Below are 26,100 nucleotides of genomic sequence, written 5' to 3'. Positions count from 1 at the left end.
CCCTAAGGAGTTTACATATATTACTGGTTTACACATGTCAATTAACCTCGAATCTACACAAGACTGAGAGCAACTAATTTAACACTGTGAAGACACCAGGGACTATGTTTGGCAGAAACGAAACTGAAGGATTTATGAATGTGCTATAATTTCATTCAGTTTTTTGCTTTGGAAAATTGTCAGGTCAAAGAAAAAATGAATGACAACATGATTTGAAGCTTACTTCATCATTACCACCTTATTCTTCTAATGAATGACGAGCAGAAAGACGACGGGACACATTTCAAATAGCATTTCAAAGGCAACAGCACGACACTGTTATGCAATTTGAATATCACAACCCCGTGACCTTGTGATTAAGCAGTGACGTCATCGTGGGAGGAGTCACCACGGCCCGCGACGCCGACTGTGCAGACCGAGGTACCCGTCTATGCGAGAGTATGTCGACGTGCAAAGCCGCGTGGACCGTCTTTTACATTTAGGCATTGGTCAAGTAAGAGGAAGGCCAAACCACATGCTGAGATGATATCAGTTTCTGACAAGAGGGGAAGATGAAAAATGTGTGTGTCTTTTTAAATTAAAAAATGTTGACAGGTTGATGGATGGGCTGAATTCCGTTTTGGCAAAACTTTTCAATACTATGTCTGATTAAGGATGGAATAGCCAATTCACTCAAAACATCTTATCAGCAAAGTCTCAGGAGTGATGGACTTCATTCCATTAGACACAAAGACAGGTGCTTTTTGATTTGCACATATTAAAGTTAACAATAAGGGGCGGGTAACATAGTGCCTTAATGATTTGCACTATAGCTTCTCAGCTCCAGTCCTGTGGGTCCAACATCTGTCCCTGGTTCTGCATGTGTTAAATTTGCATGGTTTCCTCAAGTCTGCAAGAGCTTCCTCCTGTACTCATAAAACATGTATTTCGGTGAATTGGCATGTCTAAATTGCCCACGGTACATGCCCTGTGATGGATTAGCATCCCATTCCAGGTGCCCTGTACCCTGATCGTCCTGCAAAAGGCTTCAGGCTGCACCTTGTACTGGATTTGTGTTTATGGACGATGACTGGAATAAGGGAATCTATGCTTCAGGAAGACTGAGGCTGAAAAGGAGGCTTAACAAATGAACCTGTGGGAGACAGTGGGAGGCTGGCCGTTGAAGGGATCTTGCCGTGTGAGTAATCGCAGACCAGGTGCCAACACAGGCCAGGAGTAACGAGGCCCAAAAGGCCCTGATATGCTGGCCTTTCAGGGATAAATGGGGCCGGCTGAGGGGAAGAGAAAAGGCAGCATTAAATAAGAGTAAAATACTCCTATATCATACGATGTTCTCCATGATTGTGGGCGCCATTCCATTATTTTCCCCGCTTTTTGTCTTTGCTGTGTCGTCTCTGGGTCCGCGTGCTTTTAAAATCCATTCTTATTGCTGCCGTTTCAAGCTGCCTGTCACTGGTGCCGCGCACTGTCTGTGTATGCAGTGCGTCAATTACTGCATGTCAAGAACGTCTTTTGCTAACGCTCACAAATGAAACAAATGAAAGCACGCGGCTGTTTATGTTTAACATATTCCCTGATACTGCTCCCAAAATCATCCACCCACAGCCTATGCAATAATCTGCAATACATCCCATAATATTGTACAGAACAACTGTAACATGTACATATACTGCAGTCTTTGGCTATTGTATCTTATGTGCATATTCATAAACATGTAATATTCATTAAAATGAAACAGTATTAACCTGTATGTTTATTGCAATATAAAATCTTTATGCATATACAATATTTACCATATGTCACATTAACATTTTCATGCAGGATATGAGATAGATTATGATATGATATAGATTGATGATATGGAAGATAGATTTTGTAATAAAACCACCTATTACAATATTTAGAGCGAGTAATAAAACCATATATAACAATATTTAGAGTGAGAAACTCACCAGACATTTAGCTTTGAACAAAAAAATCTAACCAATATTTAGCAAAATACGCGTTACTTTGGACTGAGTAACCTGCGCTCTGCTGTGTCTTATCTATTCAAACAGCTGAAGGATGTTCTCCAGTTCAATAGGTGCTCACAGGTAGGCCAGCAGGTCCCTGTCACTGCACCCATTCCTTCAGATGCTCTGCGACCCCCGGCTGTTAAGCTGTCTGCAGCCCCGCTGCGCTGTTGAAACATCCAACAGCTTCGTTAACAGCTTCTTGTGTCCTTCCTTCACAAGTGCGATCCGGCGTCGTCACACCAGCAGGAGGCAGCAGAGAGCAGAGACTAATAAACATTACATATTCATATTCAGGCAGAAATAAGCCAGCTGGTTTCATCTGTCAATATTCTTTCTCTCTTTCTCACCTTGATTGCCAGTTTCCCCCCTTGCTGTGGCAAAATAAAAAACTCACAGTGCCTTCCTGTGTGCATCTGCCTGGACAAACCAACCGCCAGAAAGGACCTGCCTGTGACTGGGGGGAAGCTTACACTCCTTTTACCACAGTTATAGGCAAAAAAAATGACTGAAGTCATAACCCCCTGTCACTTTATTTCACGTAGCAGAAATCCCCAGGGAAGCCGTTCTGTGAGCACAGAGGGTCAGCTTTCCAGCATCCCCTCTTACAGTGTATATGTGCCCTTGCAGTTTGAGGGGAAAATGCATCTTATTTTTAGATTAGCTGAAGTTTCACGTTGTCCAATTCATTTTAAATCAGAAATAATTCATTTTTGCTGGTGGAAAATCAACCACACAATATAAATACCAATAATCATATGTGGCTACTGATACTTTATATTCGGAAGGATTCATGAAGGATTATGAATGTGTTTTGCAGCCAAATAAACGCATTGGTCATGCATTAATAAATCCTTGAAACTGTGCTTTCACTGAATGCCAAATAAATGACACTTTTAATCATAAAGAAAACACGACTGGTTTGAGTTAAAGATGTTACATTTTTGTATTCATATGATACAATTGCAAACATGTGTGTGCGTGTGTGTGTGTGTGTGTGTGGGGGGGCGGGGGGGGGGGGGGTTGGGGGCAAGGGGGGTCATAACTGGCAAAGGAACCTCGAGAATCACATCCTGAGACATGTCCTGCCTAATCATTTCTGATGAGATTAAACAGATTGGTTGCCCTCTTCACTCTGCCATGCGTGTCATGAAGGCAGAGTCAAATCATCCGGAGACAGGCGAACGGCAGCAGCAGTTTATGGCGTGGATCCGGCACCATGAGTCATCAGGCAGCCTTCTACCGGAATGGTCTTTCTCAGACGTGCTCAAAGCTCATTACCATGCCAAGCTCCCTTCCTTTCAGGCCTCATTATACACGAAGAAGGGGGGCAGCACAGAGAAGGAGCACAGCAGTGACACATTCACGGTGCGGCCCAGCCATCCTTACACATAATGCCTGTATCTATGCAGACTATTTTGACTTTTTTAACTTTTCACATTATTAAAACCTGCGTGTCTTTCACATTTCAGAGCAAGGGGGATTCTGAAGTTGGTGTAATCCTAATTGACAACAAGGACAGAATTTCGTGCGCTAATGAGGCTCATCAGACAAAAAAAAATCACATCGATTTCTTAAGGAGACTCATTAGAGGGTTTCTATGAATAATTGGTGAATCACAAGATGCTGTGTTGTCCAAGGTTTCTTTTTCCTTTTCAGGCTATTAAACTCTCAGGTGTTCATTCGCAGGCGATCTATTAAAAAGATCAACCACAAGTGGTCCTGTGACCCTTCTGATACTCTTTCACCAGAAAGCCTGAACTCGTTTCCCAGGATGCAGTTCTCTCCTTTTGTTGGTTGAGGACAAATGACTATGATGTTAGGTGCATGCAGAAAATGGAGCACCATCTGTTTGGCGTGGAGAGTTTGATCTCCCTCATTGTGCCGCCGCTGGGACATCATTAAAAGGGAAATATCACCATGTTTGGCTAGAAGACTGGCCTTGTCCACCCCCTCCCCACCCCCCATCACAAAAAATGACTTTGCTGAGAGAGGGGTCGAACAGCACGAAGTTTTGGGTCAACAATCCTGCCACGATCATCCCAACACAGCACACCGACAATAGCAGAACGACGCAGAGATGTTTGCTCAACACGGCCACACTGCAAACCATCCACGCTAAACACCAATGTTGGAGCACTGTGCTTATGGCGGAAACCTCAGAGACTGCTTAGCATCTAAATGATTAATGGAGATTTACAAGGGTGAGTCCACATCCGCAGCATCGAACTGGTTTACGTCACAGAAATAAACCATGCGTCCATGGAATATTCATAAAGGACATGCAGCTGTTCAGAACATCTTGAGGAAGCACAGGTGGGAATTCCGTATTTACACTGCGGGCCAGAGGTGGCACAGTAGTTAAGAAAGTAGACTTAGTTGCAGATGCGAGTGAAGGACAAGAACAGATGCTGTAACAGTTCAATTATCACCCACCATTCAAATAATAGTAACAGTCACGTCCACGAGAAAGTCATGATTACAAAATTACATAAGCGGTCAGAAATCAAGAAAGAAGCCTTGGAAAGCGGCAAGGTGCCCTTAAGGGAGACAGGCTAAAGTAAGGGGCTGCTGATGAGATTATTAAGTGACTGGCAGAGAGCAGTAGGTCAGACCCCCCGTGTTTTCTGTCTGTGGGCATTGCTGACAGCTCGCTCCTGTCCACCACGTCCAGCAACCCCACAGATATTATTATTGCCTTTCAGTTGGTGACTGATTATGGCACACCGGCGTGTTGACTTCTGCTCCACAGAAAGACTCCTAGTTAAGTCATTAATCCCTGTAGAGAAAGCAACATAAAGAACCTGTTTGACCCAGCCACAGTCTCTCTCACAGGTATTGGCTGTGTTTTTTTTAATTTTTTATTTATTTTTTTGATGACATTTGGGGAAATAATGAATGCACCAGAGGTCAAAAAAGACAACAAAACTCCCCAGATAAGAAGAAAGAGATTCTGTTTGTTGTATCATAAGCTGTACTGCTGCTCATAAACACTAATGATCTAATGAGCAGACGGTGACACACCTGAGTCAACCTGAGTTTAGTCAGTTCGAAAAACTTTTATTTCAAAAGAGAATATTTACCTTTTAGTGGTCTATTCCCATCATTATACACTGCTTTCCGACACAATGTTGCCCCTGCTACTATGAACCAGAGCGCAGAGTTTATGACTGCAGACCATTTCCCTGCTAGAGGGAAAAATTGTTACCATGCTGGCGTGGGAGAGAAGCTGTGACTTATGACCTGGCAGGAACGTAAAAGTGAGATGTTGCCTTGTGAAGCCATGAAGTTTTTTTTTTTGCACTGTACCCTTGAATCAATAAAACGAATAAATGAAGAGTTTGCCATCGCAGCCGCAGTAACTCAGCGTGTCAAGACACAGAAGTCTTACTCCCGGCCGCCCTTTACAGTTTTTATAGGTTATGATTGAGCATTCAATTATCTATAAAGATAAGCGCTATATATCCCAGGTTTATCCCAGAACTGGACTTCAGGACGTTGAGAATGTCACCCAGACCGTAACCTTTGCTTACAGCAGAGTGCGCATGGCTCAGCAGCCTAGAGGTCCATGTCCGTGTCCGGAAGCTTGTGGGTTCGCATCCCCTACAAACACATTGCTGTTGGACCCTTGAGCCAGGCCCTTATCCGTCAGCTCCAAGGACTCTGTCTGACTCTGTTCTCTGACCCCCCCTCCCACACACACACACACACACACTTGCTAAATGCACAAATATAAAGTTACGACAGCTGTTTTTCTACCTGCAGCCATTTTACTGATAATGTCATTCCCCTGTTTTCTGTCTCTTTCCCTGTACCACTTTCAGCCCTACTGCCCCCCCCCCCATTGGGGCCCACTATCGAATATTGCCTGAATATTGCTAAAAATTAAACAATTCATGATTTAGGAGATGCTGAAGCAGCATGTTCTGCTAACCAGCTAGTTAGCCATGATCTTCTGATTCTACTAGCTAGCTATTTATTTAGTCTGTGAAAGACCTGAGGCTGGGTGGGGGGGGGTGACTTTTTGAGTGGCAGCCCACAAACAACAAACCTGCCTGTCTCTGTGTCCCATCACGTTCTCCCTGCTGCCCTTTTCCATTTCCCTGCCCACGCTTTCGGAAATTCCCTAAGCCCTTGTAAACCCTCTGTTCCATCATCATCATCCCTACGTGCATCACATGGATGAGTCTGCCACCCCAACGGTACCGACTGCTGCTGGACACCACAACACGGCTGTTAGAGGTCTGCGACCGCGGCGACGAGAAAGAACATAAATGCAATATGAACCCAGCTACGCCCACACCGTGGACGACAAGTGGAGAGATGGACAGAGAGAGGGAGACAGAGGTGTTGAAGGCACCGCGGGCAGCAAATGGAGAGCTCCCAAAACCCGCAGGAGAGAAGACAGCCCATCTGCTAAGAGCAGACGGAACCGGAGAGGTGACACAACTGTGGGCCAGCTGTCTTCAGCGAGGTCACCAGTGACAAGCTTCCTCACGGGATGGTTCCTTGTTACTTCTCAGGATCAGTTACCGTCACACCTTCGAGTGCAGTTAGCCTTTTACTGTACAAACCCGTCCATTTTTAGCTTTCCTCCCTTTGTCTGTGCTGCGGTCAAGCTAAAGAGGGGTATTTATAGGGGTATATATAAAGGCAGTGCAAAGGCATGCAGACACAGGAAGCGGGGCGGGGCTGCCTCATGCGCCAGTGACACCCTTCATCTCCTGGAGATTACAGTAATTGGGATCTGTCAGAGTGGCCAGGCCAGGAGAAAGCTGCTTACATCATTGTTTCATCCAGATCACTGGCAAAGGGATCAGCTCCCTCTCAAGGCGTGATGTGTAAATGAGTCCTGGGTGTGGCTGCAGGGTACTGTTTCTGTCTGCCTGCAGACTGGGTGGTGACGGGCGAGCATGCAGCAACACGGGGGCACCATAAGTCAGCTGTGTGGGAGTCATGGTGGTACTGGGATGGGGCAGATGTGGGAGGGGCAAATTATAATTATTATTTTTCTGGAAAAGATGTAACAGTGCTGATTATTATTATTATTATACATACATAAATCCAAACAAATTCTGGTACTATCTTGCTAATAAATATAACCCCCCCCCCCCCACACAATGGCAGTGCTGTGTGGCTCAGAGGGTTAGGCTTCTGGCCCTGTGATTAGAAAGTTGTTGGCCCAAACTTTAGTCACATGTCTGTTGGGTCCTTGCACAAGCCCCTTAACTTGTGCCCACCCCCGCAAATGTTCCAGGGCTGCCTGATAAAAGGTTTGACCCTGTGCTTCACTCTCACCTGTATGTGTGTCTCTAAGGCAAGCAAGATGGGACATACTGTACAAAAAGAAGCCTTCCAATGTAACTGTACTTGTGCATATTACAAATAAAGCATCGTTTCCTTTTCTTTTCAACACTTGCATCCCATCCAGGGAGACCCCTGCCGTGTATCATGTACTGCTCTCCATGACCATTTAGCCTCTACCGTATACAGTAAGCCTTGAAAATGGATGACTGGACGGAGAGCTATATGCTCAGACTGACGGATGGAGTTGTGCAAAGACTGAGAATCCATAGTATTGGCGAATTCTCCCGGATATTTAGATAAAAAAATGCAATTTTGCATTTTACGGTATTAGAAAAACTTTTTTTTTTTTTTTTACAAAATGTATAAAAACATTTTGGCACGGCACGTTTGTCCGTGTATGGACAGGTAGGCAATCCCTGCTCTGCAATACGGAGGATTTGCAAACACTGCAGCGAATCCCCCGCTCCTCCGGTGCCCCCGCTGTGTTTAACCTCTCCTTCGCTAAAATCCCCGCCGGTGAGCCTGCAGATGTGAAGATCACAACGGCCGGTTAAAGGGGCGCCTTCACGTCTCCCTCTCCGGTCGTCCTCATCTCGAAAAAGACGCCTTGGGGCAATTACTGATGCGCCGCTTCGAGGGGCATTTAAATGTATAACTTCACGCTACGAGTATCCCTGCGAATAAACAAGATGTCGAGTGGAAAACACGGCCCCCCACTACCGCCTGCTTTACTCAGATGTGCTTGATTTGTAAATAGAAGAGATTACAGGTCCCCCAGATGGAAGAAAAAAAACAAGTCTGATCGCATCATTTCTCTATGGGCAATTTGGTCCCATTTCACATCTCCCCTATCGCGGCAATGAGATCCAAAACCATTATACTACATACACAGGTGGAAACAAAAATGAAGATTTCTGCCCCAGAAGATGAAACGGCCCACTCTGTGGTATGTAACGGTACCTGCGGCTTTGGTATTCCGGTCAATGCTAGGGCTGAGATATAAGAAAAAATGTTAAATAATAGTAATGACTACAGTACCATCATTTGGCAGGCAACGCTGAACCCACAAACAGAGTTGCTCCGTCCTTCATTTATTTACACACCAACCTCGTTGAGGAATAAATGAAGATTACAAACAGATGTTTCCTCTCAGTTTATACACATTCTCACCGTGAAGCCGGCGAGATGATAGATTGACGGATGTGTGAAATCCTACTGTCTGTCATCTCACTTCCAATCCGTTTCTGAACATTTTTTTTTCAACCAAACCAGGTAAAGGATGACGGCCATTATGCTGCCTGGAAATTCGTTCATCATAAGCACGTTTTTCCTCGCTCCCCGTATTTGCACCTTTAATTGCGTGGGAGCCATCCTATACCAGATCATATCTGACATACGTCTGACTGGGCTGCGGTACTGTGAGCAAACACGTTGCATTAATGTTAACGGGAGCTGAGCGCATCAGCACAGGGATTTAATTACCCATTAAACCTCTACAATCTCTAGGCAGGAACAAGCAGTTTTCTTATGTGATACTTTATCCTAAAGCGACTTGCAATTTTACCCATCTACACAGCTGGGTATCATGGCAGAAATCCGGAGTTAAATACGACACTATTTCCGTCACTGCCTCGGACTTGAACCTACAACCTTCGGGTCACAAGTTAAATGCAGCCCTTGGTCAAAGACACACGACTCAGTTATGGCTGAATGCTGAAAAAGTCCCATATCCTCTCAAACCACCTTTCGGGAATAGAGAGAAAATCTGTTTCTTTTTCACACCTGGACAGAACAGTTTTCAAAGGCATCAAATCAAGAGAAAATATCATACAGTAAAAAGTGTGTATCAACAATATAATTAGTGGAGTGACATAAACGCACGTAAATATTCAATGCAGCAGCAGCGAACAGTGGCAAGCACAAAGACTATGCAATAATCTTTGTTAGTCACCTTTCTGCTGTGCAGAGCTGGCAGTGTGGAGGGTGTCAGTGTCAGGCCGAGGAGGATGGGGCTGTGGTCCCGAGTAAACTGGACTGGCCAGGCTCATAGCGTACAACAGCGCGACCCAAGCCGCAGCATCACAGGAGCCCGAGAAAATAGGTCACAATGTCCTGAATATTAACAAGGCGCGATTTTTCGGAACCGCCGAGCAAAACATCAAGTGAGACCGCGGTGTGTCCGCGGACGCGCACAAGTGCGCGCAAAGTCAGCTGCGGTATCGGCCCAAATCCAACGCCGTCGCGGCAACTTGGCAAGACCCGCTACACCTTTCAGAAAACTACACCTTGATTTAAAACATCCTTCTTGATCAGACAGCTGACTTTAATTGAAGCGGCTAAAAACGGACATAAGTCTATTTATTATACCTCAGCTTGTCATCCTAACTAGACCAGAAATAACTCAGTACTGGCAGAGGTTGACTTATGTAAAAAAAGACAGTGAAAATAATTATATTATTATTAATTATAAAATGACAAAAGGTCACATATCAAAGTTTAAAACTAATTATAAATCCATGTTTCCCATACGTTCACAAATCTCAGGAAGGATTTTAGAAAACTGCTGCCCCCTGCTGCTAAAAATAAGGTATTACAACAGTGCTCAAGCGATCCGGTTCGTCCTCCCATAATACAAATTCCAGCACGAAGAAGTGGCACTCCTGAAAGACAAAGCTAATTGATTGCGAGGATATTCCCAAGGCTATCCGCTAATGTTGTATTTTCTTGCAGCTATGCAGGTTTAGGATACCGCATCGTGAGTCATGATTGACAGCTTTCCGTGGTTGGGCTTTGAGGCGGGTGAAACAATAGCTCACCATGAACCTTCATTAATGAGCTCAGACTCTGCCTTCTCACTGCAGAAGCAGTAATGTCACATTTAAAGGAGGTGATATCTTTGGGAACCTCCACTTCCCTGCAGCCTGGATCCGTTATTGATTTTTTTAATCACAGTCAACAGGACCAAGCCTACTAGTGTATATTAAATATAATCCCTTTGAAAGGGGCAGTCTGGATTTATGTGTCATTGTTTTATTTGACAGCTTTTGGTCTATACAATAACACTACAACCGCTAATGTTTAATAACCTGATAAAGGCCTATTTCAGTGAGCTGTAATGACCCAGACACTGTTGCATCCTGCTACGGTCACAGGGCAACTGATTCCATCACTAACTTCAGATATCAGTGCTTCCCAGAGCATCTTCCGTCTTTATCATTAATAAATTAGCTTGCGATCGTGAGCGTGGGGAATCCCAAAAAAACAGGCCGACATGGATCACTAGTTCAAAACCCAGGATGCTAGCTAATCCCTGTAGTAATAAATTTAACATCCATTCCTTCTTCCATTCCGCACCCTCTTACCTTACTGAGGGTGACCAGCCAAGTACCAGAATAAATTATTAGAACTGTCAACAAAACTGATTGTTAAGCATATGTGATGTCTATGGCTGTCCCAGATTCTATCTGATATAAGAAGTGTGCAACCTCAATCCAGTTAATCTAAAGTGGAATTCTATATTTCCGATTATCAGGCTTCCAGAACAGACTGTAGTACTACAAATATCCCACAAGGCATCATTATGTTCCACCCACAGCAGACAAGCAGAAACAAACTATACTCAAGGGTTTCAACAACATATCTGTTGGCCTTCACACCTGAAATTCAGATAAACCCACAAAAAACAAATTTTTTTTTCAGTGCCCAGAATTTCAAGCAGAACATCAAGCTAATACATATTTAAACACGTGTATAACAGAAAGCAGAGGTAAGAAGTATTTCGCAAACTCTGGGTGACCCAGCAAATCTGCTCTGGATCGTGGGGTTTTATTAAATATTAACAGTACCCTGCTACACTTGGATGAAATAGTGAATCGGATTTCTTACATACTTCTCCGCATCATTGTTGCTCTAGGGCAGGGATGAGGAACCTGATCCCTGGAGGGCCGGTGTGAGTGCGGGTTTTTGAGACGGCCTCTCAATCAGCCAATAACAGTGGGACCTCAGGACTGGAGCTGAGAAATACTGCTTTATTATTGGCTGATTGAGAGGTCATCCCGAAAACCCGCACTGGCCCTCCATGGATCAGGTTCCCCAGCCCTGCCCTAGAGCGATGGGCTGCAAAGCCAGATGCGTTTCGCAGCATCCAGGAGGACCAGCCGGTACAGAAAGTCCCTGCAAAGGCCAACAAAGAATCTCATTTGAATGCCTGTGGAAAGCGATTCCTATTTTCACGCACTCCTTCACTAAAACCTTTCCGAGACTGGCCACAGCATTCATGAATATATTTATAAATATAAATATCTATATGTATAGCCTCAGCATTTATTGTTAAAGACATGTAACTCAACAGCTTAACGCAGAATGAAGAACTCGCCACACAGAGGCACTGAACAGCCTGAGTAGCAGAGCCGCCGCCAGCGATGCCTTGAGCGACTGGAAAAGAGTATAATTGTCTGCTCTCCGGTGCTATTTCTCTAATTTTCTTGTCCATTGGGCATGTGAAAAGCTCATTCACATTGTTAAAACCCATAGCTATGATTAAATATTTTAAATAAATCAATGGCAAGGGCAAAGACTTGATGACAGTCAGGCAATTGGTGTCTGACAATGCGTAATATTTTTAATTTTCCAGTTATATTAATTTTATCTCTGTTTTATGCGTGTATACAGAAGGATAACAACAAACAACTAGTATATTTTAACTTTTCAGCTATGGGAACTGAGTGTCTCGATTATTTTTTTTTTTTTTTTACATTTTCTTTAAAAGATTTTCTGATTTTGACTTGGAAGATTTACTGAGAGAAACTATGAGTGTGCAGTAAAAATACTGACAGGCAAGAATATGTGTATGTATAATTTGTAATTTCAGCAAATCCGATTATTTTAATATATGCTGAAAGCCCTTGTGGGTGTAGATAGGCCCCCCTTCACATTCGCAAGAATTAGGGGCGGAACAGCCCCACCAATGTAAAAATTTGTGAATACATGCAGTCCAAATCATTTTCAGTATTACTTATATATTTTTGGTTTGCGCATCATCTGCAAGTTTCTGCGATCTTTCAGCAAGCCCCAACATTATTCCCATTTAATTGTTTACGGCCAACTCCCGAAGGACTGAACCCACAAGTGTCAAATCTACGAATCTGGAGAGGCGACGGTATATATTTTCCGCCCGCAGGGTTATGAGGTAGTGGAGCCATTCTGAAGCACCACAGATCAAAATGTGGATGCAAACCCTGGACACCATAATAAATTTATGAGGTTGCCCACCTGAAGGTCTTTGTCCGATTCATGCATTCAATTTGAGTTCCCAATAACATGCAATAAAGTTACATTCAATATGCTCACTTAGAACCAAGGGTACCATGCCTGACTAGACCAACACTGATCCAACTGCTACCTCCCCTCAATCCCAAAATACATCTGAAACACATCCCCACAGCCCTTATCGCTGAGGAACTGGTAGAGCTGTCCAAGGTCCATGTGATTCCCTCTGCTCCCATGGGGGTCAAATATAGCTTCCTCAAAGCCAGCAAACTTGCAAAGTGAGCTGAGGGCCTCCCGTTGATCGTCACCCCGACCCTTCAGGGGTATGTCCTCTCTGTGCCTGATCATTATTCTCTTCCAGGTTAAACATTTAACCCTATAAATCAAACAAACAAAAACTTGTCAAGTCATTCTGTCAAACAAAAAATGTTAAGAATTACCACGAGGAAAACAAAATATGAAGGATGCACTTTTTGGTCATCCTGGCTGTATTCTTTTGCTTCTCTTGGCATATAGACTCCACAGTGCTTATGTACTAAGACAGAAGATATTCAGACAGCTAGAAATTATCAGCATATTCCATTCATTTGGTAAATGTCTACCAGATTTAATTTAGAAAGCAGTTAGAAGTGAATAAAAAACTGCAAGAGATTTTACATTCTAATAATCCATACTTCATTCTCATAACCAATCCATATCTCATGCCATCTGCCACCAACATATTAGACACAAGTAATGAATATTCTTGAATAATTCATTAGGTATGTGTGAAAATTACCCACTGTATTGAGTGTGACCCAAAACAGGCTATTGAAAAATCTATTAAACTCCGTACAAAGTTCAGAATCTGGGACATCTTGTGAAGGAAGTTATTTTTGCATTTTTGCGCCATGACTCCACTGTGAGTGAAGGTAGACATCATTAATATCAATGAAAAGGCTTATGAACCCATATCTGAAAACAACACATTATTCTGCCAATTTGACACTAATGAGAGGCGAGGCCTTGACTCAGACGAGGCGGCCATCCTGCCAGACAAGGCGACAGTTCACAATATAGCCAGAACCAACGGGTAGAAGAATACAAAATTAAACAGACTCATATTTAAGGTAATAAATGGAATAATTAATAAAGGGTACGCTCAGAACTCCATATAATTTCAATAACTTTTACAAAAAAAAAACATTAAGAAAAGTTTGGAATGTGTTATATGATATATAAATAACAAAGATGTACAAATTAAACAGAATAATCCTGTTACAAGGACAGTGTTTGGCTCAGTAGGTGAGGACGCTAAGTCTGTAACCAGAAGGTCGCCGGTTCAAATCCCGCTGTTGGCAGAGAGATTTTGTAATTGGAACCTTGAAGAAGGCCCTTAACACCAGCTGCTCCAGGTACTGGCTGACCCTGATGTCTCAGTTGTATGTCACTTTGGATGAAACATCTTCTATATAAATAGATAAATAAAATACCTGGCCCAGAATTCCTCGCAATCTGGCTGCCGTCCCTCGACACATACTACCCCGGGTTTCCCGGGCATGCTGAATCCGGACAAGCCCAGCTCTCTCGCCCAGTCCAACATGTTCTTCCTCTTGCTCTTATTGTAGATGTGGTGGCTGTAAATCCACAGCCTGGTGAATACTTCCCACGCCGTGCTGGAAAGCGGAGGCTCTTTCTGAGGCGTGCTGGAGGGGGCGCTCTGGGCAATGTAGAGGTGAGCGTGATCACGGATCCACTCCGCAGCGGCCAGGACGCACACCTCCTGCCTGCAGTTCTCTGCCAGGTGACATATCAGGTCTCTGTGAAGCTGGCTCAGCTGGGCTCTATTCAGCTCTGGACATCTGGTAGAACAAAAGCTATAAAACCTCAGCACATAAAAAAAATAATTTGCTTATAGAGTCATTAAATCTTTGTTTGGAGCAGCCTACAGAAACTGCTGACATCTGGTAAAGTCTATGTAAAGTACAATCTCAAAAAAGAAGTGTAACACGCCTAAAAGCTCAAAGTTCTTCATGGGTAAATTATGCAAAGGTAAGAAAAATATGACTTTTAATTACAGATTGAATGAAACAACATAATAATCAAACTCTTTTAATTTTTTTATGAGAATAAAAAAAATCACATTCTTCACATACCTGAGAGTAATTTCTGGCAAGACATTGGGGTACCCTGACACGTACGTACAAGAAATTCTAACAATCACCTAAAATAAGATTTCAGAAGAGAAAACAGGAAAATTATCTAGCTGATACAATTCAATTCTGCAGTGAAAGTATCACCAGTAAATCTGAAACGTGGCAGCACAGGCGTGACTTAAGGTGCACCTGAGTCTCGCTGTCAGGTTCCACCTTCTGACGGATCACGATCTGCGGTGCCGATGAAGGCCGCGAGCTGCTCCTGCCTTCTGCATAGTCCCTCAGCTCAGCCAGTGCCAGCTGGTCAACTATTACCAACTCCTCCTCACTGGGGAACATACTACCCAGCAAATCTATCTCAGATATCTGGACTTCAGCTTCCTCCCTTCCTTCCATTGCTTACTGAATCCTATCAAATTGAGGAAAAAGCACACCTAAGACATAAGTCACTACGGGAAGTGCGAGGTGCCACACCAGAAGAGCGTGTCATCTATGGGTGTACTCTAACCCCGCGGTTACCGCCTTTGACAAATTGTATTCTTCATTAGAATACCATTACCTTTCGCTTCAGCATTTAATATCGAAATTTACTATAAATATAGAGCACTTCGATAAAGGATGTGTACTTTCATTCGGCACTATAAGGCTTCGTAAACTGTGACTCAACAGGAAAATATATACGGTTAAAATATATGCTCATCTAAAAGTGTTTTCAAGCTGGATCTCTCCATGTTTACGTCCACCTCTGCACATGCCACTGTGCCAGCCCTTCCCCGTTCGCTCGCCCGATCGTCACTATAGGACTGCCCTGATGACATCAGACCGCTTCCGGGTTAGACGGAAACTGCTTCCGGTTTCTGGGTATGTAAGGTGGACACGTTTTGTGCATCATCCTATGCCCCTGAGGAGCGGAAAGGCTCTCTTTTGGTGGTAAGACGGGGGCTTTCGTGCTTTACAAAGCACCACGAGTAGTATTTCATATATATCTCTTGATAAAATACGAATCACAGTACCAAACCGATTGCTTGATCAGCTGTCAAATTTTCAGACCGACAGATTGCATTGAGAGTGGTTAACGTGGATTTACTACGTGAAACGACCACTTTCGGCTGATATTTCAAATGTGAAAAAAATTCAAAACTGCCGTATTTGTGTGCTCTTTGTCGGGTGCCTCAGAGAGCTTTGGGCCAGCTTTCGCCATCGCAGTCTGGTACGTGGCTCGGTGCCCGATCCCGGTTGTTATCCGGGTGCTTATCGCAAAGTAAAGCTGTTTTCACTAAACCCGGTGAACCATTGCTTTATAAATGGCTGCAGATGCTAATAACATGAGGGGAAAACTCATAGAAACCGTTAATCGTATATGTAGTATGGCGTTTAGGGTATATTTCCAGTAAAATCCTTTCTCATCTTCCTAGATTTGCATTACCTGCTCGGCATTATATACATTTATGTACTCGTATAAACTTCCCTTTCTGATCGGCCTTTAAAATCGCTGTACAGTTGAGTATTTATAGTCTTGAAAATAATAATCCACTATGGCATCACTAAAGACACGAGAAGCCAAACACACTAAGGGAGGAAGGTTGTATTTGGAATTTTGCTATTTACCTGTCTGTTCATCCATCTATCCACCCACCCACCTGTCTATATAGCAGCTATCCATCCATCCATTCATTCACGTCTCCCTGTCCTTCCATCACCTTCTCTGTGCTTATGTTACAGCTCTTTAGGCTAATATGGGGAAAAAGAGAAAGGAGAAGAGAGATGATGAGAATTTTGACCACATAGGTAAGGAGCTGTTGATACATTGGTGTTGTTTGGAAATGTCTGCTAATTACCTGAAATATGAGTCAACAATAGTCCTGTACAGGTGAAACGGCAAGACAGAGGGTCTGACATGCAAAACACCATTAAGTTATTTGGTATTTTAGCAGGACCACTGCCCATGAAATGTGTACCGTTGTAGAAATGGTTTGTAGAGCAGATTTAGAAAAGAGCAAAACGATCCTTATTTTGGCAGGTTCATCCTGTACCCACATCCGCAAGGGAATAGACAAGAACTTTCTGAAGAAAACCTCCCAGCTTTTAAAGTGGAACACCTGTCAGGACTGTGGGGATGAGTCAGGAGCTGAACAGGCCATGGTGGAGGACGAGGAGGACCAGGAGAGTGCAGGAGCCCCTATGATCTGGGTCTGCCTGCGGTGTGGCCATCGGGTAAGTCCCCCGGCTCCGCGTGAGCGGCATGCCGCGCTGCATGTGTGATGTCACCAGCAGCTGATGGTGTCCCGTTAACAGGGATGCGGGAGAACGTCTGAGAATCAGCACGCCATTAAGCACTACGAGAAGCCCCATTCAGATACACACTGTCTGGTCCTCGCTCTAGAAAACTGGAATGTGTGGTGAGTTGGAGTCGCATGCCTTACAGCTGTCCCACAAACATGAGAATGGTAATTTAATGGAATATCATTGATTTCCTTTCCAGACAGTCAAAACTGCCACCTTTTTGGTTTTGTCATTAAATAGAATACTTACTTTGCCGTATGTAACTGTACTCATACTTGTACACGCATCCCGTCATGCACTATGATAACATACACATACAGGTGAGAGGGTCAAGTTTGAGGTCAGTGCACAGGGTTAGCCCCTGGAACAGATTATGGGGTTAAGGGTCGTGCCCAAAGGCCGAAAATTGATAATATTACTGGGACTCAAACCAGCAACCTGCAACACTCAGACAAAGGTAACTAACCAACAGAGTCGCATGCCATCCTCATGGAGGTGCTGAATCCTTATGACAGATGCATTTCATTGAACTACATCCCCTGTACACTGCTGATCTCGGGAGTCAGACTACATTAATATCGGATCCTCCAATCCTGATCCAACAGCCTCACTATATTGCTTTGTTTTGTTAAACAGGTGCTACCTCTGTGACGATGAAGTCCAATATTCCAGTACTGGGCAGCTGGCTCAGTTGGTGAGCAACGTGAAAAAGCAAGCGGTCTTAGAACCCAGTAGGAGTGCAGCCCAGAAGAGTAAGTTCCACTCCTTGTGTGTGTGTTTCTGTCCCAACGAAGATGAGGCCCTCAGTTTTTTTTTTTTTTACCCAGACCCACCATGCTTTTTTGTTCTGCCCAGAAGTGACAGAGGAGTCTAGGGTATCGGAGGCGGAGCAGCCGGCCTCGGTGGAGAATTCTGCTACTGAGATCAAGACAGGCACGCAGAGGAAAGGTGGGAGGAGAGATGGAGGGGACCGGAACGGCCAGAAGCCCATCGCAGGGAGCGCTGGCTCCTCAGTCTCAGTCAGGGGCCTCAGTAACCTTGGGAACACCTGCTTCTTTAACGCCGTCGTCCAGGTGCGGGTAGGCGGAGGCTGCTGAGGGGGGCGGGAGGATTAAAATGGAGGGGGTCCCATGTCATTGTGCTCTCCGTTGCCAAACACAGAACCTCTCCCAGACTCGACTCTTCAGGAAGGTCCTTAAAGATATCCTGGATGGGAAACCTACGGTTTCCATAACGCCGGGCATCTCCACCAAGCTGGTATGTTGCTGGCCTGCTCAGATCATGTCATGTCAGCGGGATTTCCCCCCACAAATACGTGTCATGTTGTGTGACGTTGTCAAGGCCAGAGGTTGCCAGAGGTTTCGTTGCGTTTTTGCTTTCAGGAGCCTATATCGATCCAGTTGGAACAGCCAGGGTCGCTCACCGTAGCCATGTCCAACCTGCTGAATGAGATCCAGGAGACCGAGAAGAGTGTGATCACTCCCAGGGACCTCTTCACGCAGGTTTGCAAAAAGTGAGTTTAACTTAGAAGTTTGAATCGGCCACCTACCCTTATCACCAGGATGACATGCATGATGCTTGAACGTCTCAGACAGCAGAGAGCACTCATAGTGAGAGCAAAGAATCCGCTGTAGCCAGTCAGCTTACCTACCTACTGGTCCAGCACTTACCCTTAGTGATCCTCCTCTTCCTCAGGGCGGCCAGGTTCAAGGGCTTTCAGCAGCAGGACAGTCAGGAGCTGTTGAGATACCTCCTGGATGGCATGAGGGCCGAGGAGACGAAGGTACGGCCTCCATAACGGCTGCATGGCGTGGTTTGGGCACCAGGAGTCGTCCACATCTAACCCTGAGCGGAATGTGTTAAGCCCTCATTGCTTGAAGCATTCTCTACGTCTGTTGCTAATAAGCTGTGGATCTTTGTTACTGAATAGTTTTCATTACATTATCTGTGTTTTTTTTTTTTTTTTCCCCCCTCTCTGGCTCCACTGTCAGAGGTATAGTTTGGGGATTTCTGCAGCTTTGAAAAACTCTGGAAAAGACACAGAATCTGAAGAATTGAAGAGGCAGATCAAAGGTTGGTGTTTTTTACAGTGCATGCTGACTTTTATTTAGTGGTATTTCAGCTTCGTTCTCGTGTATCTTGCCAGGTAAGTATGCCGTAACCCAAACAGGCTGCTGGGTTAAGTGTTAGGGTCCAAATATAGGGCCTTTCATTGTACCATCGTCGAGATGCCTGACGTGAATTGTTTCCATAAATAAACAATCTGAATAAAGTGGGCAAAATCCTAAATCACCTGAAAAAAATTAGATGTAAAAATTAATATTGTTGAATGCATTTTGTTACTTCTGCTCTTTTCTAAAGATTTTTATCATTGTTAGTAATTATGTAGATGTATGTGTTTGGTCCCTTTTTTAAAAATGCATTATGGGTAACTGAGTCATTTCACTCGCTTTGCTGCACTGTGACCTTCTCAGACTATGAAAAGAATGGAGCCCCAAAGAACTTTGTGGACCAGGTGTTTGGCGGAGAGCTGACCAGCACAGTTATGTGTAAAGAGTGTAAAACGGTACGAATTGACCACCAGCATTAATCAGTCGCGTTACTTGATAATTAGGTTGTCGTACTGTCTGCTCTGTATAAATAGTTGGTGTTTTATAAATTGTACGGACATGGTTATAAAATTATTTACATTTTCAAATTTTTTCTTTTCTTTTTTTCTATTCAGGTGTCCCTGGTGACTGAGATATTTCTTGACCTGTCACTGCCTGTCTCAGATGAGGTAAAGATTTCTGGACCAGTGTCTATTGTGGATTTACTACTGCATGGTCAGCGTTACCACATCGATTCTCGCATCGTTAGTCTTCCAGGCAGAATCAGCATCACAAAAATGTTCTGAGGGCAGAACGAAAAATGATTGGACCAGTCCGATGTCATGGTCCCACCTCCTTTACAATCTGGTTGGTAATCTCTCAGAACCAGTCATTCTTCATTCTGCCCTCAGAACATTTTTGTGTAAGTAAACCTCCCATGAGCTTCATGCACACGTTACACCCCCATGACCTGCGGCGATCAGAAGGCTTCTGAAGGCCTCTGTGATTTTACACTCCAGCAGAACCTGTTCCGGTCAGCCCCCATGGCTCCCATCACCGTGGTGAATCTGTCACTCACAGGCCTACAGGAAGAAGAATCAGAAGAAGGTCACGCAGAAACCCAATGAGGACAGGAAGCCAGACTCTCCCATGCCAGCTGCCCACAGGGATGAGGACGCCCTGTCCGGCGTGGGCAGCAAGTACCAGCAGAAGAAGGCGAAGAAGCAGGCGAAGAAGCAGGCGAAGGTGGGCGAGAGGCTTGCCCTGGCACCGCGGCCTCAGAGTCGCTTCGTGTGGTGGCCTGGAATTGGCATGATCTGCCTGACATGCGCTTTCCACCTCAATGTTCTCCTCCCACAGTCCAAAGACATGCAGTTAGCAGTGTTGGGCATTTCAGGTCCAGAAACTACAAATCCAGACCAGGATTATGGTTCTACCAACCAGCTGAGCATGAGTCAGTCACAGAGTACTGGTTAGTAGAAATAAAATCTTGGTCTGGGTTTGTTGTTTTGGGACCTGAAATGCCCAACACTGGCATTTGGGTTGAATTGGTCTCTTTAGGATGTGTGGGGGTGTATATGCAGGAAAGGCTATCTGGGTGTCCCTTCCGGTGGGCTGGGTTTCCGCCCCTGGTCCTGGATAAGCACTTATGGAAAATTGATGCATGTTGAACTGCGTTTCACTGACCACTTTACTTTTCCTCTGTCACAGAACCAAAGGCGACAGCAGAAACTGGCAGGAAAGACGCTCTTCACCGGCGAAGATTTGCCCGAACCCAAAGAGGGAGAAGGGGGTGCTTTGCAGAGGGAGGGGGGAGAGCCTGAGGCAGAGGAGCTGGGGGATGAACCTGAGGAACCTGGAAACTCAGAAGGCACTGAAGAGCAGCTGGAATCTGACGCTCCTCCAGGGGGTGCTGTTTTGGAACCTGAAACGGTTACTATGTCTTCTGCCAAAAACCCCTTCGAGGCTCTGTCTGAAGATCCAGACATGGGAGAAGAAAATGAGGACGGGGGAGAAGCCAATGAGGGAGACGATCTGGCAGAGGACCTCCACTCGCTCTCCCTGAACACAGCCTTCGTGAATCCCGATGATGTGGAGCTGGACTTGGAGGATGGGGATCCACCTGTTAACACCCAGGAATACACAGTGGTCAATCAGGACCCGGGGATGGCCTTCAGCAGCCTGGCCAGCAGGGCGGCGCCAGAGAAGGAGGAATGCTCCATATACTCCTGCCTGTACCAGTTCACAGAAGTGGAGAATCTCACCAAGAGCAACAGCCTGCTTTGCGTGACATGCAGCAAGCGCCAGACCAACCCGGCAGATGGTATGGTGTGCTGTGTTCTGCCATCATCACGATTAGCATGTGAAAAAACAGGTGCTTGGTGTTTATGCAGTAACACGGAGACCTTCCAGCTGCAGGCCTTGGTGTGATAGGCCTGCCTTTCACAGCACCTGTAGCATTTTCACACATGGCTAACAAACACTGCGCCCTCGTGTGGCCATTTGCCAAGATGCTTCACCGAAACTCCCATCGGCTTATGTGACGATGTTTCGTGCGAGGCTTGCGCAGTGCCGTGGTTCTGAAACTGCCCCTCCCCCTTCTGTACAGGCTCCCGGAAGAAGGTGTACACAGACGGCCTGAAGCAGATGCTCGTCTCATTGCCTCCTCCTGTCCTCACACTGCACCTGAAGAGGTTTCAGCAGGTACCTGTCCCAGATTGAACGCCACTCTGCATTTGGACGCTGAGTTCATTCACAGTTTTGCCGCCTATTCAAAGGGTCTGTTTCCTGAACCAGTTCTGGTGTCCTAATGCATGGGTTGGTAACGTGATCCATGGAGGGCCAGTGCGGGTTTTCGGGATGACCTCTCAATCAGCCAGTAATAAAGCAGTATTTCTCAACTCCAGTCCTGAGATCCCACTGTTATTGGCTGATTTAGAGGCCGTCCTAAAAACCCGCACTCACACCGGCCCTCCAGGGATCAGGTTCCTCTGCCCTGCCCAAGAGCAACAATGATGCGGAGAAGTATGTAAGGAATCCCTGTCCTAATGGAAGAGCTGTTGAATAAGCACTGAAACCTCCTTCCTCCTGTCTTCCCTGTGTGTCCTGGCAGGTCGGGTACAGCGTCTGTAAGGTGAACCGGCATGTCCATTTCCCACAAATTCTGGACCTGGCGCCGTTCTGCTCGGTGAACTGCAAGGTAACTGATTCGGTGTTGGCCATTCCACTTTACACGGGTTCTCATGCGGCCAGAACCACTGGGCTTTTTTTGGTGATCTTAACATAGATATCGGAATATGTTCTAATCGCAGTCCACATTTCTGTGAACAGGGTTTCACTCTTGATTCCCAGAACCTGGCGGAGGGAGAGAGGCATGTGCCGTATGCCCTCTATGGCGTGGTGGAGCACAGCGGGACCATGCGGTCGGGACACTACACCGCCTACGTCAAAGCCCGGCTGCCCGACCAGAGCACCACGATGAACGGGCTAACCACACGAGGTGGGCGAGACAAGGCCGTTTCGCTTAATTCACATTTTAAATATAGAATTAATTTGCTGAGTTTTGCTCAGTTGAGGTAATTGAGTGGATTTGCATGGCTGGTCTTTTAAACAATGAGAGGTCCTTTAAAATAGCAGGTGCTCTTCTAATAGTCCAAATATGTCCAAAACGTATGTGGACACCAGCTTGTCTTGCATCTCATTCCAAATGCAGTGATATTAATATGAAGCTGGTCGGCCCTTTGCTGCTGTAATATCCTTTACTAGTCTGGGAAGGTTTTCCATTAGATGTCAGAACATTGCTGGTGGGACTAGCGGCTATTCGGGTTGGGTATGGATGTTGGGTGATCAGGTCCCGTTCTGTCACATTTGTACCTTCACAGTCAGCTCACTTGTGGTTGACCAGGGCTGCTGTGGAGAGCTGACCTGTCGGAAAGATGGTGTCTTATGATGGTGCCAAGTTGAAAAACACACGCTGGTGTGCTTAATTATGCATGTTAGCAGTGGGTGTGGCTTAATTAGCCAATTTCTTTAATTGGTGTGTCCACATACTTTTGGCCAGGTAGTGTATTATGCATAATACACTATATTGCCAACAGTATGGGGACACCCCTCCAAATCATTGAATTCAGGTGTTCCAATCACTTCCATAGCCACAGGTGTATAAAATCAAGCACCTAGGCATGCAGACTGTGTCTACAAACATTTTCAAAAGAATGGGTCACTCTCAGGAGCTCAGTAAATTCAAGCATGGTACCGTGATCGGATGCCACCTGGGCAATAAGTCCATTTGTGAAATTTCCTCATTACTAAATATTCCATGATCAACTGTTAGTGGCATTATAATAAAGTGGAAGCAATTGGGAACAACAGCAACTCAGCCATAAAGTGATAGGCCACGTAAAATCACAGAGCGGGGACAACGCATGCTGAGGCTCACAGTGTGCAGAAGTTGCCAACTGTCTGCAGAGTCAATAGCTACAGACCTACAAACTTTGTGTGACCTTCAGATTAGCTCAAGAACAGTGCATAGAGAACTTCATGGAATGGGTTTCCATGGCTGAGCAGCTGCATCCAAGCCTTACATCACCAAGTGCAAAGCGTCAGATGCAGTGGTGTAAAGCACAGTGCCACTGGACTCTAGAGCAGTGGAGACGGGTTCTCTGGAGTGAAGAATTACGCTTATCTGTCCTATCTAATGTATAAGTCTGGGTTTGGAGGTTGCCAGGAGAACGGTACTTGCCTGACTGCTTTGTGTAAGTAATGTAAGTGTAAAGTTTGGTGGAGGGGGATCATGGTGTGGGGGTGTTTTTCAGGGGTTGAGCTTGGCCTCTAAATTCCAGTGAAAGGAATTCTTAATGCTGCAGCATTCAAAGCCATTTTAGACAATTTCATGCTCCCAGCTTTGTGGGAATGGTTTGGGGATGGCCCCTTCCTGTTCCAACATGGCTGCACACCAGTGCACAAAGCAAAGTCCATAAGGACATGGGTGAGAGAGTCTTTTGTGGAGGAACTTGACTGGCCTGCACAGAGCCCTGACCTCAACCTGATGGAACACCTTTGGCATGAATTAGAGCAGAGACTGCGAGCCAGGCCTTCTCATCCAACATTAGTGCCTGACCTCACAAATGCTCTCCTGGGAAAATGGTCAAAAATTCTCAAAAACCCTCTTAAACCTTGTGGACAGCCTTCCCAGAAGAGTTGAAGCTGTTATAGCTGCAAAGGGTGGGCCAACACCATATTAAAGCCCTATGTATTTATACTGTAATGTCATCAATGTTCATGTGTGAGTAAAGGCAGGTGTCCCAATACTTTTGGTAATATAGTGTATGTATGGCACTGCTGGTCAGTGGGGTAGAACTGTGCCCCCCCCCAACAGTTGGTTGAATCAGTGTCTCTAAGTAGTTTGTGTGCCCTGGGCTGCCGTGGTATTCTCTAGGGACTCCCATAGAGAAGAAATTACAGAGGATGGATGGATGTCTAATATATGCAGCCTAGAGTCAATGGCTGCCATCCCTGTGAGACCTTCCAGCTGGAGTCATGCAGGTGTCTCTCTCTCCATCAGGTGACCCCCAACCAGAGAAGGGATCCTGGTACCACGTCAGCGACACTAGTATTCAGCCCGTCCCAGAGAGCAAAGTGCAGAGCTCCCAAGCCTACCTCCTGTTCTATGAGAGGATCTCTTAAGGGCCGTGAGGGGGCACTGTGGAGGGATAGGGGAGGACCGAGACCAGCATCCTTTTGCGTCGGTGACGTCGTAAACGACTGCCGTGTGTCACCGAAGGCCTTAGTGCTCAGGTGAACATGCAGTCACCCCAGTTAGAGGGGTGGTTTTTACAGTACTGTGATCCTTGTCAAATGCCGGTTAACAATAATCATATGTGATTAATGTTACAAACGTTTAAGGGACAGGGAGCAAACGTTTAAGGACTATTACATTAGCTGACTCAGTGATTATTAATCCACAACAGTGCAGGGAAAGAAGATGTATTTTATTAACATCATGAGATTTTTTTTAATTTTTTAAAAACCTGTTTATTCTGGAAATGGAAGCATGTATGCCGTGCAGTCTCTGTCTCTCTCTCTGTCTCTCTCTCTGTCTCTCTCTCTGTCTCTCTCTCTCTCTCTCTCTCTCTCTCTCTCTCTCTCTCTCTCTGAAGATTCTGAGATGTGCTGGAGATGTTTTGGAAAAACTGTATGTGTGCTGTAGTGAAAGAAACGATGTTGGTGTACACTAAATAGAGATTAAATGTCTGCGGGGGGAAAATACGGTGATTCAGGATAAAATTTATTTTCAATTTTTTAAGTATTTATGACATCTTTATGGCTGCATCAGTATTCACTCAAAAAGATATTGGAGATGTAATTTTGTACAGTTTCGTAAATGATTTAACTAGCGTTTCCACAACCTAGTCGAACAGATGGTATTTAAATAAATGAATAAAACTGAAATGCAACAGCTTATGTTGTTTTCTTTATAGGATAAGATTTTTTCCTCTGTCTGCTAATGAAACATCTGAGAGTGATTTGCTGAGTAAGTTCAGTGACATTAGTTAATTTTTTAATATTTTTTATTTTTAAAGAGGCGTTCGTTTATCATATTGGAGGTATGCGGGACAACTTATTTACGATGCTAAGTTCGGTCTAATGACCTGCACTGATACTTAATTCCAATACTTGACCACTAGGTGGCAACATTTGACAGTTACTGTAAGAAAGGGGCGTAAATGTGCTTTTTGTGCAAAACTGAACTAACAGAGCGGTAGCAAACACGATAACGTAGCGAACAAGAGCTACTTTTTATTTCCCTTTTCCACCTGTTGAAACAGAAACACATGACTGTAAATCACAGAAAGTTAATGTGTTCAGTGGGGGAGTCATCATTCATTTCGTGCCAATTTTAATGATGAAAGACAAGTCGAGTTTGCCTATTATAATGTAATACAAATAAGCAGATATACATTGAATTACATTATGATACCCCCCTCATTCTCGACCGGAAAAAAA

At 44.9% G+C, this 26,100-nt stretch overlaps 2 protein-coding genes across 5 annotated transcripts; one reads left to right on the top strand and one right to left on the bottom strand.

The window, feature by feature from the left end:
* Positions 1–10,981: 10,981 nt before the first annotated feature.
* On the bottom strand, positions 10,982–15,536 carry rwdd2b (RWD domain containing 2B). Of its 2 annotated transcripts, XM_023826099.2 has the most exons (5): positions 15,282–15,536; positions 14,912–15,131; positions 14,723–14,790; positions 14,060–14,428; positions 10,982–12,963 (listed from the first exon to the last, which is right to left on the bottom strand). In XM_023826099.2, the coding sequence occupies exons 2-5, from the start codon at positions 15,116–15,118 to the stop codon at positions 12,717–12,719; spliced, it is 891 nt and encodes a 296-aa protein (XP_023681867.2). In that variant the 5' UTR covers positions 15,119–15,131; positions 15,282–15,536; the 3' UTR covers positions 10,982–12,716. The 2 variants fall into 2 exon arrangements, with proteins under 2 accessions (XP_023681867.2, XP_023681866.2); XM_023826098.2 differs by having other exon boundaries at positions 14,912–15,536.
* A 21-nt stretch (positions 15,537–15,557) lies between these two features.
* Positions 15,558–25,545, top strand: usp16 (ubiquitin specific peptidase 16). 3 transcript variants are annotated; one of them, XM_023826097.2, is made up of 18 exons: positions 15,558–15,652; positions 16,445–16,510; positions 16,743–16,936; positions 17,018–17,121; positions 17,642–17,757; positions 17,861–18,078; positions 18,167–18,262; positions 18,388–18,518; positions 18,701–18,788; positions 18,997–19,078; positions 19,480–19,571; positions 19,731–19,784; positions 20,176–20,340; positions 20,806–21,418; positions 21,704–21,798; positions 22,208–22,294; positions 22,447–22,594; positions 24,659–25,545. In XM_023826097.2, exons 2-18 carry the CDS (start codon positions 16,459–16,461, stop codon positions 24,778–24,780), a joined length of 2,457 nt encoding a protein of 818 aa, XP_023681865.2. In that variant the 5' UTR covers positions 15,558–15,652; positions 16,445–16,458; the 3' UTR covers positions 24,781–25,545. The 3 variants fall into 3 exon arrangements, with proteins under 3 accessions (XP_023681865.2, XP_023681863.2, XP_023681864.2); XM_023826095.2 differs by having other exon boundaries at positions 22,426–22,594; XM_023826096.2 differs by having other exon boundaries at positions 15,566–15,932; positions 22,426–22,594.
* Positions 25,546–26,100: the final 555 nt, after the last annotated feature.

Source organism: Paramormyrops kingsleyae, chromosome 17 (assembly GCF_048594095.1).
Source record: "Paramormyrops kingsleyae isolate MSU_618 chromosome 17, PKINGS_0.4, whole genome shotgun sequence".
Classification (NCBI taxonomy): domain Eukaryota; kingdom Metazoa; phylum Chordata; class Actinopteri; order Osteoglossiformes; family Mormyridae; genus Paramormyrops; species Paramormyrops kingsleyae.
Note: the sequence above shows the minus strand (reverse complement) of the source record. Positions and strands in the feature narration are given on the sequence as shown.